This window comes from Sturnira hondurensis, unplaced genomic scaffold (genome assembly GCF_014824575.4).
Source record: "Sturnira hondurensis isolate 20B ecotype Veracruz unplaced genomic scaffold, ASM1482457v3 Scaffold0014615, whole genome shotgun sequence".
NCBI lineage: Eukaryota > Metazoa > Chordata > Mammalia > Chiroptera > Phyllostomidae > Sturnira > Sturnira hondurensis.
In genome coordinates, this window is record NW_028087246.1 from 1992229 (window position 1) to 2005175 (window position 12947).

At 42.4% G+C, this 12947-nt stretch overlaps 1 protein-coding gene across 6 annotated transcripts in view; it reads right to left on the reverse strand.

Annotated features, from left to right (window-relative positions):
* Positions 1 to 12947, reverse strand: part of SP100 (SP100 nuclear antigen) — an 84126-nt gene that overhangs the window by 38000 nt on the left and 33179 nt on the right. For all 6 annotated transcript variants that reach the window (XM_037063564.1, XM_037063562.1, XM_037063560.1 and 3 more), the window contains 8 exons: positions 10541 to 10703; positions 10185 to 10353; positions 8512 to 8595; positions 7114 to 7176; positions 4309 to 4455; positions 3792 to 3875; positions 1228 to 1374; positions 328 to 411 (listed from right to left, as the gene is read on the reverse strand). In XM_037063564.1, the coding sequence (XP_036919459.1) occupies positions 328 to 411; positions 1228 to 1374; positions 3792 to 3875; positions 4309 to 4455; positions 7114 to 7176; positions 8512 to 8595; positions 10185 to 10353; positions 10541 to 10549 (787 nt within the window). In that variant the 5' untranslated portion in view covers positions 10550 to 10703. The remainder of the gene's footprint in view (positions 1 to 327; positions 412 to 1227; positions 1375 to 3791; positions 3876 to 4308; positions 4456 to 7113; positions 7177 to 8511; positions 8596 to 10184; positions 10354 to 10540; positions 10704 to 12947) is intronic.

Here is a 12947-nt window from a genome sequence, read left to right on the forward strand (position 1 = left end):
ACAGGCATAGCAACTAATTAGTTAAAAAAAAACCTCATTACTTTGCTAGTATATTTCTACTATACAATCAATATAAGTTATGTATGTTGACTAACAGGAACCATCAACCCTCATTTTTGATGAGATGTCATCCTAAAAAATGTATATATGTTTATTTAATAATTATGTATATACTTATTTCTTATCTTCCTATAGTTCCCCCAAAAGTCAAGGAAAATAAATGTAAAAAATGAAATTTCAGGATAGACCGGATCCATGGTGGAGAATGAACGAGAAGTTCTTAATTCAGGTTCCTGCAGCCCAAGCCTTGAGCTCCCATCTCCTTACCAGGTTCCCTTGTCACTGCTGAGGTGGAAGCTTCCGGGGGCTCGTCTCCATCACTTAATTCTGTGGAGTCGTCACTGCTGATCACTGCACAGAGGACAAAACCTCTCAGTACCTCATGGTGGCCCAAGGAGCCCACAGACAGTAAACCTCATAACAAGAGCACTAGGAGGACTTAAAAACTAAGTTAACTCAGGTCCCCCAGGTCTGTGCCCTAACATGTGTGGCCTGTAGGTTGCTCCAGGTCCTACACAGAAGGTGGTGACATTCAGGCACAGAGGGCAGTTGCGCCCATCCTGCAGCAATTCTTACCCACAGTCACCCTGTCTCCTACTTCCATCCTCACTCTACTTCCGATCCCCGCCCCCATTCTACTTTCAACTCATAGCTTCATTCTGCCTCTTACCTTCACCCTCAGTCTACCTGTTATCTCCACATTCATTGTATCTCTTCTTTTATTCTCTATTTACTTTTTCACTTTCCTCTGTGTCAGCCCATTTTTCCTAATTAAGCCTGCCTTTGTGGCGATGGTATCACTTTATATGTCTCTGTCTCTTCATGAGTTTCTTTCTCCGTCTCCTCTCAGAGATATTTTGGCTCTGATTTTTGTTCTTAAAATTTTATTTTCTCTTTTATTCATCTTCTATCACCATACTTTACGCTCTTGCTTTAGAAATAGTCTCTCAGATATCAATAATTATTCATGCAATTTCTGTCCTTTGGTATTTTTCCAGTTCCTGGGAAGTCTCTTCTGCTAAACTCACAGCTAAGGTGCTGGTTCCCTTCTCTCCTGCCCCCATGCTGCAAGGTCCCCTGGATCTCTTTGGTGGACCCTGATGACATGTCCTAGGCCCTTGCCCAGTACCTGGGATTTACATCACAAATTCTTTCAGTCCGTCTTACCTATTACGTCAAGCGCCGGGTTACACTTAGTCCTCGTTTGGGTTTGCTTTTCAAGTCCTGAATTAAAAAGTGGCTTTTCCTTCTTTATATCCACCAGATATACAGAACAGGAATTTAGTCTGATTCTCTGGTTGGGTAACTCTGCTCCTGGACCAAATTGCAAGAAATGGAGAATTTAATTTGTCTCCCCAAAGGGAGTAAGGACCCTCATTAGAATTAAGCCCTTCTCCCTGTAATCCCTCAGCAGGGAGAGCTCCCCCACCCTCTATTTTCCTGCTGCTCAGCTCTGTCCTTCCTTTGTGTCCCTCTGAACTGTTTGTTAGTTTTTACTTTCTTTTTCACATACTTTTATTCTTCTTAGATAATATTTTTGGGGGATTTTTAAGAAATAAAAATTATATTTGCAGTAAAACATACATGGATAAAAATGGGTAAACCATAAATTTTGAATTATTCTAGAGAAAGCATAGCTGAGTCACCACCGCTCTGGTTGAGAAATGGAAGATTACTATCACCCAGAAGCCTCTTAGTGATGCCTGTCACTAACAGTTCCCACCAATGTAGTTCATGTTAATCATCACTTTGACTTTTAACATCATAGATGATTAAGGTTGCCAGTTCTGAACTTTATATAAATTGGTACCAATCGAATCGTGCCTTCTTTCTGTGTGTCATTTGGTTGTGGGCATTTGGCTTATTTTCTCAACATTACGTGTTATCTGTATTTTGCAGGTACAGTTGTCTGTATTTATTTTGCATATTTATTTTCATGGCTATATGGTATCCATTATAGAAATTATCCATTAAAAAATAAAGCCAGCCCTGACCAGTTGGCTAAGTGTCATCAAACTGTTACACCAAACTGTTTTCCAAAGTATCTGCAAAGGCAGAGATCAGTCGTGCATGTTTGCTTGGGGGGAAGGTGCGTGGAGGGTGGGAAGACGCGGCTGTGGTAGGTGTCCTTTGATCCCCAAGGTGCAGGACAGGCCTGCTGCTGAAGCCACAAGACCTTATCAGGTTTAAACAGCAAAGCCACCTGACCTGGTCTGAATTTTTGAGAGGTCCATTAAGCTGAAGTGCAGAGAAAGGATGGAGGGGAGTAAGAGAGGAGGAAGGAGCCCAGCAGCAGACCATCCCCTACTGAAGTGAGACCTGCGGGGGATCTGGATTAGAGTGAGTGTGCTGGGGAGGGAGAAAATGGACGGGTCGGAGATATTTTGAAGTTGAAATTGACAGAAGTGGAAAATAAAATCATGTTTTTGTTTTAATCCACTAAGTTTGGGGGCTCTTCCTTACTCAGCAGTAGATACAGCCTTCACATAGAGACATCCATTAGATCTTCCTGCAAAGATCTTCGGGCACTTGGTTGAACAAGCCTAGGTGACAGGTTTGGGCTGGAGATGTGCAGTTAGAAATCAATAGACCATAAATGGCGACTGAAGCCATGGAGAGGATGAGATGCCCGGAAAGGGGCCTATTTGTATCTTAGAGGGTTCTGGGAACATTTTGATCACTGTGGACACCTTACCCTCTCGATGGTGTTAGGAGCAGAACCTTGTGCCTTCTTTCCTGTGACTATTTCCTCAAATCAGGCAATGCTTGGTCCTCTTTCTGCATACCTGGTCCACTCTACCAGTTGTTCATTCATTGTCCTTTACTCATCCTCAATATAGGTTCCCCTGTGCCTTCCCAAATTTTTCTATTTACTGGTATTCATTTCCTTCTGTATCTTTCTCTCTTCATACTCATTTCCCATACACTCTTTATTGGTTTCCCCCAGCAGGGTCTAGGGTGATTCAAAGGTGGTGCCCAGGACACAAGAAGGTGTTGAGAGTGAGATCTATCTTCTCTGTGTCCCAGGGCTGCCCAACCTACCCTAGACTGGACCCTGCCATCCCCTATCTGATACTTTAGTTTGTCCTAACTTATGTTTCCTACTTTTAAAATTATATCCCTGCTCCTTAATTAGTAATATGACCTGTGTATACCTCTTCTGTTTCAATTTTATCTCTCTATGCATTTTCCTGATCTCAAGCATTCAAATCACCACCCAAACTCTTCCCCTGTGCTTTTGTTCCCTGCGTCAAGTCCTTCCATTTGCCACTTCATTTCTAAAAGTCCCCCACCTGGGCTTCCTTACTTGAAAATCTAACCAGCAACACCACCCATGACTTCCATGTTTCTGTTATAACTTCTAAAAATGAAGTGCAACTCATTTCTTTTCACCAACTCCACAACATGGCACTGTTTGGATTCCATCAATTTATGTGAACTCTATCTCACTCTTGTATTTTGTTGTTTGGCATCTCCCAGTCCACCTGCTTCGTAATCTTTCTTTTCGCATTCCCCTGTAAGGATGCCCCTCCACTGGAAAAATGAGCTCCCTTTCTCCCTGACCTCTCCCTCCTGTTAAAAGCAGTGAGAGGCTGTACACACACTGTGTCTCCTGGGTGGTATTAAGCTGGGTGGGAAAGGTGGTTTGTTTGGGAGAACAAAGGAAAGCTTCTGCATTTGTAGAAAAACAAAGATATACTTAGATCATTAGTGAGGTAGATAATAATTACCTTCTTCATTATGGGGCAATGGGCTGGGTGTCTCACTTCTTGCATCTCCATTATTCCCTTGGATGGGTACCTGTTCACAGAATTCTGAAATATAAAACACGACAGCTGAGGTCCACAGAGCCTTGCTCTGCTCTGTTACCATTTTGGTGAGCCTCACCAGCTTCTCTTTTCTTTTCCTGTTTCTGTTTATAGTCTGACTGCATATATTGCCCCTTCACTCAGTGAAAGTGATTGGGTTTCATTGATTCCATGGCCAATCTCTCCCTGACCTTAGTTTCTGTCACTCTTCCCCAGTAAGGCTCTGCTGCTTTTCACACTTTGTCTTTTAGTTATTTCTGTCTTTCTTTATCCATATCTTTCTTAGGAATATAGCAGACTCCATTTCTGCATTCTGTGACTCTATGTGATTTCCCTCTCTTTGTTAATAGATGTCTCCTTGAATTGTGCCTCATTCTCTGCCACCAGCAAGTACCCTTTGGCCCCTCCACACTCATCAGACCCAGCCACTCAGTCTTACCTGCTGGCTCAGACTCTTGGACACATTGTTCATTCGCTTGTTGGTTTTCAGGTGCATTGTTGTCATTGGTTGTACCTTTTCTTTTAACATTTATCTGTTCTGTTTCAGAGAGGTGCTCTGAGAGTCCATTTTCAGGTGGGGCTGTACCTAGACCACATTTTGATTCACAGATATTTCATTTGTTCTCTGTATCAATCAAGGTTCAACAGGAAAACACAAAGCTCTCCTAGCTTTTAGAGCAGAGGGAATTTAATCCGGGGGATTAGTTATACAGTTGATGGAAGAGGTGAGATGTCCAAATGGAAAAATGCGGTAACCCGAAGAATGGTGAACAGGAAGCTATGCCAGGGACCATGTGCCAAGGTTACTGGGTAGGTAGGAGCTGGACCATGGCTGCCCACTTGGTGGGAGGTAGAGTCATGGGAGATGCAGCTACTGCCAGAACTGAGGTCCATGAAAGTGACAGCAGAATACCTGGCTTCTCAATTGCTTTCACTCTCCAGTCTCTTGCTAGGGTCTCCCAGGTTAGGAACCCAGCAGGAAGCAGTAGCAAGTGAGCTGGCAAGCAAGTCTGCAGGGGCCTGTGGCCAGAGACAGAGGGCAGAGCAGAGCAGGGAATGATAAAGAATGAATCTCTGAGTAAACCACCCCAGGACCTGTGCGCCCCCTTCCCCACAGTGAACCTCCTCTGTGCATTATTAATTCCATCGATCCATCCCATTCTGTTCCTACTGACCTCAATAATTTATGAATGGACAAATAATTTTTTCAGGGCAGTTTGGACTTTTTATTTAGTGCTATTTTCTAAGCCAAGTGATTTATGTAAAATATAATTTAAATATCAATTCCCACAATTTTAACATAGAACTCGTGCCATGGTACATGTTTTGTGCCACATCCACCATTCCTTTGAGTCTCCTCTTGATGGGGTTGTGGGGGGGCAGTTGAGACACAGCCATTTCCTTTCCTGTTCATGTTGCAGTCAACCATTTCTGCTGGGGCAGACTCTTGGATACCCTTATTGGTGGTTTGTTTGCATCGTTTGGAATGTAGGTGGAAATTTCTCTGTATTCATTGCTCACCCTCACTGAGATGCTCTGGGATCTCATTCCCAGGCCAGCTTGTCCCGGGATCACATAGTGTGTTATAATGATGTCATTACCTCTACCTATGCCCTACACACACAGACACATGCACATCGAATCCCTTCTCTGCTCATGACCTGTCCCAATCCCTTCCTCTCACCCTTTCCTGTTCCCACTATCTGCACTGGTAGGTACATGGCTAATAAGGATTCATACATTTTAAAATTCAACTATTTGAGTAAATGTGTCTTCCTAAAAGTATAAGTATGCTTTCAAAAACCACTCTGGAATTTTTTCTTTTATAAAAATGTACTACTTTTGAACCTTCTTTCTTAAATAACACATTTCATGGAAGCTACAGATTATGCATTCCATGGTGCAGAAAGTTCTCTGAGTCTTCTCCATGTTGCTCATTTCCATAGGAGGGGCAAGGAATAAAGACATGAATTTGTTATAGCCTAGTGTGCTTTAAGGTGAGGAACCTCAGGTCCTCAATTTCATTTCCTTGGTCTGAGGTTGGTATGGCTTTAATCACTGCTCCACAGCCTGGGGGATAATTAAATCCACCATGGACATCTGTGATAAAAGAAAATCCCACAGTTTACTGAAGTGGTTAATAGCTTAGACTCTGGACCAGACAAATAATGATTACTATTACGCATAGTAATATTAACAAATGCAAGGAACACTGGTGAAGACCCAAGCATGGCTGTGAATGCTTACATGACATAACTTGTTAAAAATCCATCCCTCACCCTGTGAAGTGGGTACTACTTTCATCTCCACTTTATAGATGATGACACTGAGGGACAAAGAGGGGGAGTCACATCTCCAGGCCACAAGGCAGAATTTGAAGCCAGGTGTGGGTCAGCAGACCTCCTGCTCTGACACTGCCCTATGGCAGGTTCAATCCCTGTTGTCAGTGTCTGAACTTGCAGAAGTAGCCCAAGTCTCTAAACTGATTCTTTGTTCTCTGAAAAGCCCAGATGACATACCACTGTTTTAAGTGTTTGAGAAGATTACATAAAATATTGTCTGTATTACTGTAGGGGATATTGTGACTAATCAGAAAATTAACTTTCTATGATGAATGTCTTAAATTTTATCGGCATCTTAATATCATTAAGAGTATTATAGATTAAGGGAAGGTCAAGAGTTGTAAATGGTAGTAATCGGTTGCTAAATTAAAGTACCAAGGTGATTTCCTAGAGTCTGGTCAGGTGTTTGGTGGGCAGCTCCTGGCCTGCTGCCCTGGAGATGGTGGGAGGGGGTTTACATGGGATTCACATGGTGTCCATGGTCCTGTGTGAGGGACCCAGCAGGTGAGAGACCCTGACCCAGGAGGAACACTTATCTTCCTTACCCTGCCCCTCTCTCTGCAGTGCTGGCCACCACTGGATGTGATATTAAGCAAGGCTGCAGCCAGAGTCAAGCGAGACAGAGGCAGAAGACTGTGAAGCCAGGTGCATGGGCAATAGGTCAAGGCCTAAGATGTCAGGAGCTGGCAGCATGTGCATTGAAGGGGTATGGAAGGATCGGCCCTCCCAGCAACCAGGAGAATGAAGGCTCTGTTATCCAAATCTTTGGGGAAACTGCAGATGCAAAGAATGACCCTTATGAGCAATCAGTACTAAAAAGAAGCAGCCCTCGTCCCACCACTGCCTATGCCAACATGGGACAAAAACAGTAAATTATCACAAAACAGTTACTAGGAACACACCATTGTAATTTGAGGGATGTGGGCTGTTCCAGGACAGGCTTGGATACGAGTTTTCACCAGGTCCTAGGGAGAAGAAATTAGACGTTCATTTCAGAAACCGAAGTTTATTTCAGAAATGCCATTCTCCCCTAATTCCTGATTAATCCTTATACAGTAGAACTTGATAATCTCCTCCCCTCAGGCGTCAATACAGAGACTACATGGACCTGGAGGATCCCACCTGACTCTTGCTATCAGACCCAAGTCCCTGTTTGGGCCAATAGGGCCCTGGCCAGTTCTTCTCACTGAGTGTCTTCAGTGAGCACCTCAAGTAGCCAGCAGTGGTGTTTCTTGGTACCCATGGTCATCGCAGACCTGTTTTTGCCCCCAGAGCTGCCCCTGACTGGTGGCCTTAGTGTAGGACTTCCTACAAAGTCCTGGAGCCTCATCCTCCCTCCCTTCACACTGCACCCTGCCTTTGCATGTCTGTTTCTCTGCCTTGTTGGCCTTTTCATGATGTTCTCTCTCGGATTCTCCTGCACTTCTTCCAGATTCTCACATTCTTCTTTCTGTATGTTTCTCACTTCATATGTTTCTCTGTTTTTGCCTCATGCTTCTGTCTTTTCCATGAACTTATCTGGGTTTGTACAGGGTTGAAAACACAGGCTCTGTCTGGGTTCAGAATGTCTGGGTCCATCCTGCTCACTTCACCCCAGGCCGACTACACACATGGTCTCTCTACACTTCAGTCTCCTAATGAGCATGGAAGTGAGACTAATCTCTAATGGCAGGTGCGAGCACTAAGCCCACAACTGCCAGAGTAAATGTTCAATCAAGTGAGCCGTTAATCATATGCTTGTTTTATCATGTCCTGTAATCTTTTCTCCTGTCTTTCATTTCCCCTTCTTGTTCTCTGTCTCCAAACACCCACATCTTCTTCTTGACGTCTTACCACTTCCCGTCTTCTCTCCCCACATGACTGCCCATCTCCTTGAATACTTCTGCTCTTGAACAGCATCACCCATATTTCAATCAGTCCCGTTTTCTGTCATCATCAAGGATATCTTGTGTGATGTTGACCCTGTACCCACAATTCTTAGCCCTTCACAGTTTCAATCTGCCACAGGGTCTTTATAAATCACAATTACTTCCAGGTCAACCCTCTCATTAAGCTTGGTTTCCTGACTCATTGGGTTCCTGTCCCTTTGTCCTGATTATTGGGCCTAAGGTCTCTTGTCAGAGCTGCTCCTCTGAGATCAGCCTGTGGTTTGCCACTCGGACAAACACCCCTCCCTGCCTTCTCCAAGCTCCTCGGCAGTTCCTCCCTGATTCCTCAAAGCCACTCAGGACTCAGAGCCCACCTCCCTTTCTCCTTTCCTCTTAGCAGATGAGAACCAGTGTTTATCTGGTTGCAATCACCTTGTTCAAGGCTCAGTTGGCTATTCTGGTTCTCCGCAGTCTCTTCTTCATCACTTTCTTGTAGACAAAGTTTCTCGTGGATTGCTAAGAAAATGGAAAGAGAAGACCATCAATGAATTTCCAGACCTTTGACCTCTCATAGCTGAGAGGGTTCCCTTCCTCATGGTCAAGTTCCGCATCATTGCTGGGCAGCAAAAAGAACCCCAAACCAGCAACACTTTATATTTCTCACACAAAAAGGAGCCACTCAAACATCAGAATAAAGGAACTGTGAAAACGTTATGAGCCTGTTAACTCATGTGGAAAAAATTCATACGGCTGGGAAAGCATATGTCAAAATCAGTACTGGAAGTGAATGTGTTTTCTGAACTGCTCAACCTATAATGCAGAAATAGAGGGAGACCTCAGTAGATGAACTAGGATCCTAGAGAGATCCACATGTATAAAAGAAAAAGCCCAACAGCTCTAAAGATGGGCCTGGAGAAGAGAAGGATTGGACCTAATTGGGTCAGGGAGGATGAGTGTCTTCCAAAGAGACAGACAAAAAGACACTTGTAGAAGTAGACAGACCTGGCGCGGGGGCGCAGGTTCCAGAAACAAAGGAAGGACACTGAAGTTGCAAACAGGGGGTGGATATTTCAGCCTCGGAGGATGTCCCTAGACACCTTGACCAAGGGCATGGAAGGCTGCCAGTGAGGAGAGAAGAGCACCACCAAGCCAGGGACTCTGCATGTAGGTGACCCAGCAAATGTAAAGAGGAAGAAAATGAACCAGGAAGTCTGGGTGTGGGTGTCCAGGGAGAGTCCAGGAAGAACGAGACACTGGAAGGAGGTAAAGGCTACCCAGGCCATTGATGGGAGCTCCTTCTGGGACCATGTCTATTGATTGGTTGATGAACAAGACTGTGGGAAGCATGGATGCTTTGTCTTCCCAGGAATGAAACCATTTCTCCTTCTTTAAGAGCAAATTTGACTTTGGGTTAATTTTCTGGCTCATCCGGTTTCTGGAAACCTGATGCAAATGGCCTCTCCTCTATGTTACTAGGACAACGGCGGGTTTAGGGTGAAGAATGACCAGTGACTATAGGCAGATAAATTGCATGTATACTAGGAGGAACTAGATGTAAACTACAAACCATTTTTGCTCTTCCTCCAGTGTGAAGGCTCTTGGAACTAACTCAGCTGTCCCTTGTGGTGTCTCTGTAAGTTATGATTAGAGTTGTTACACGAGACATTGAGTCCCCTGGGTGTGTTGTGGCTAAATCAGGGTGAATCTTACACTAATACCTAAGCTGTCACTCAAGACTGGCAGCATTCAAGTTGGTGGACTGCTGTGTGGGCCACTGCAAGTGGTCCCAGAGAAAAGCAACGACTGATTCTGCCTTATCGGGATGTTGTATTTCTTGTGATTTGTCCTTCTTAGTATACCTGAGGCCATGTGGCTGTGGTTGTCCTGTGTGACTCTAAACGCCTAGTTACGAGGACCTCAGGGTAGGTGTTACACTGTAGCTATTATACCGTAAGGCCTTGAGAAGGATCATGATATATTCGTTTTCTTAACTGGAATGTCTCCACTGCCCACTACTGTGTGTGACCCATGGTAGGAACTAAATATACACTTGTCAAAAAAAGATTATTCCTGTGTATCAAGAGGTAGGTAATAAACCTAAATACCGTTTTCAAAGCTTTTATAAACATTGTTTAATTCAGGGTATTCCTGTTTGTTGATGTCAGTGAACAATGCTTCCAGAAGTGGCAGGTCAAATTTATCCTCCAGTTGACTGAGAACGTTGTACACCACTCTCTGTACAGGGACCAGGTTTCTACAAGATTCTTGACAATCCTTAAAAAATAAAAATGGAGAAACCATAAACACAGTCTTCCAAGTTACGGAAGAGCCATTGAAAATCATTTTATTTTATTTTTTTTTTTACAATTTCCTTACATAGATATTTTCTCATGTAAAGTTTTAGAATTTCTGTTTATTTGTATGGCTACAAAGTGACTGTTACAAAATAAGCCTTACTTACTTCATACATTTTATTGGTGATAATTTCACGGTCACGAAGAACCTCAAGGAAAGGAAATTCTTTTTTTATTGCACTTGCAATCTCGATCTTATGTCTTTTGAAGTGCCTGAAAACAATGTCGTAGACAAGGTTTTCGTCTCTATTCTGGTCTTCTGTGGACACCCTAGGGAGGAAGGATACCACGTGGAAAAGGTCATCAAGATTTTGAGATGCTTGTGGAGGCTGCAAGATTTCATACATTAAGGATAGGCTGTGAAGAACCAATGTAGGTAAAGTTATTCATCTTGAGGAGAGAGAAAAATAATTGGGATTAAAATCATAAACAAAGATTTAAAAGAAGAAAGAATTGAAAGGTAGAGATTGAGAAAGACTTAAATGCAAAACTGAAATAAGTCCATTTCAGGACTGACCCAATCAAAGCCATTCATTGTAAAGCTATCTTCATAGATCTGAATTTTTTCAATGAAAAATTTTTTATCTGTACAAAATTATGATAGAGTAAACAAATCATCCACAGAGAAATAAAACACAGTGGAATAACTATGTTTTATTTTTTGGATATAATAATTATATCCAAATAGAATCTAACCCTGAATGTGCATCTTAATTAACAACAAATAGAAGATAAATCTCAAATTTAAAAACAAGGTGTCCCCTCTCTGACTAATAGCACTTCAGAAACATAACATCCTACATTATAAAATCAGTTAATAAATGAAAAGATGTGGTTTGAAAAAGATATGATATAATATAAATTGAATATTTCACAAGAATAGCAATAATTTCTTCTGGGACATTTGCTTTGTGTTGATATAAATGTATTTGTGTTATATATGGTGAATCTTTTCATGCACCTGAACTTCAGAAATCACTGTTGTTTCTGGTGAAACTAATTGTAAACATGAGTCTAATTCTGGTTCTTAGTTGATAATTTTATTACTATAATTATAATGTTTTAACCCACATCTTATATTCCTCAATGTTATGAAAGTCACATACAATTATTTTTTGTCAAACCAGAAAATAATTATTGGCACTTTCCAGTCCCTCCTAAGCATCAGAGAATAATAATGCCACATAACTCTGTCCAATTGCTGCAAGAAAAATTTCTGGTTAAGGATGGAAGGTAAAGAGAAACTTTTGTTTTCTCTTTTATCGGGAACCCCACTAAAATGGTAATAAAGGAACTAGGTTCCCCATGACAAAGGGAATGATGGGCACAACGAGTAGGTGAGAGATTTCAACCAAAATCTGTAGGACAACATACGGCCAGAGTATCAGTAGTGTCTATGGTAGGTGGAGGGTGCTCCCGGTGGTCAGGAAAACAGCGACGTGCCCTGTGGACCTTGAAGAGAAGTGAGTGTTCCCAGGGAGGCACTGGGCTGAAAACTGACTTGTTGTGTGAAAAATGAAGGACAGAGCAATGCACCCTCTACTCCACAACCCACACGCTGACCACCAGGAGCCCTGCAGCCCAGGAGACAAAACATTACTGTCTCTGTGTCACCATGTTACTGGATTTCATACATGGAATAATACATGATGTATGCATGTGTGTCTGACTTCTGCTCATCATCCGTGTTTTTGAATAATTAGAAGTTTGCTCCTTTTTATTGTAGAGAGTATTCCATGGTGTGTTTCTACCATGATCTGTTTATTCATTGTCCTGTTGGTGAACAGTTGGATTGACTTCAGTCTGGGACTAGTGTAAATAAAGCTGCTGCTCTTTCTGTGGCAAGATGTTTTCATCTCTCTCAGGGAAACAGCTAAGATTGGACTGCTGGGTCATTGTGTAAGAGTGTGTTTAAGCATTACAGAATCCGCCAAATTGTTTTTCAAAGTCCATGAATGTAGCCTTTCTAATTTCAGCCATTCTAATGTTTGATGTGGTATCTCAAATAGCTTTGATTTGTATTTCTTAATAAAACATGCAGTGATTTAAAAATATTTTATTTATTTACTTTTTTAGTGAGAAGGGAAGGGGAGGAGAAAGAGAGGGAGAGAAACATCAATGTGTGGTTGCCCTCATTGCCCCCAGCTGGAGACCTGGCCCTGCAACCCAGGCTTGTGCCCTGACTGGGAATTGAACTGGCGACCCTTTTGTTCACAGGCCTGAGCTCAATCCACTGAGCTACACCAGCCAGAGGTGATTTGTATTTCTTTAATGACTGACACATTTTCACATATTTATTGGTTATTCATATATCTTATTTTGTGAAATATCTGTTCAAGCCTTTGGCCCACTTAGATCACTGTGTTGTCTTTTAATACTTCTTGTTGTGTAGGTGTTTGCTATATGTTGTGGACAGAAGTGTTTAGTTTGGTTTATGTATTGGGAACATTTTCTCTCAGTTTGCCTTTGATTTTCTTAACTCTCCTTATTTTTTATTGTTTTATTTTATTTTAA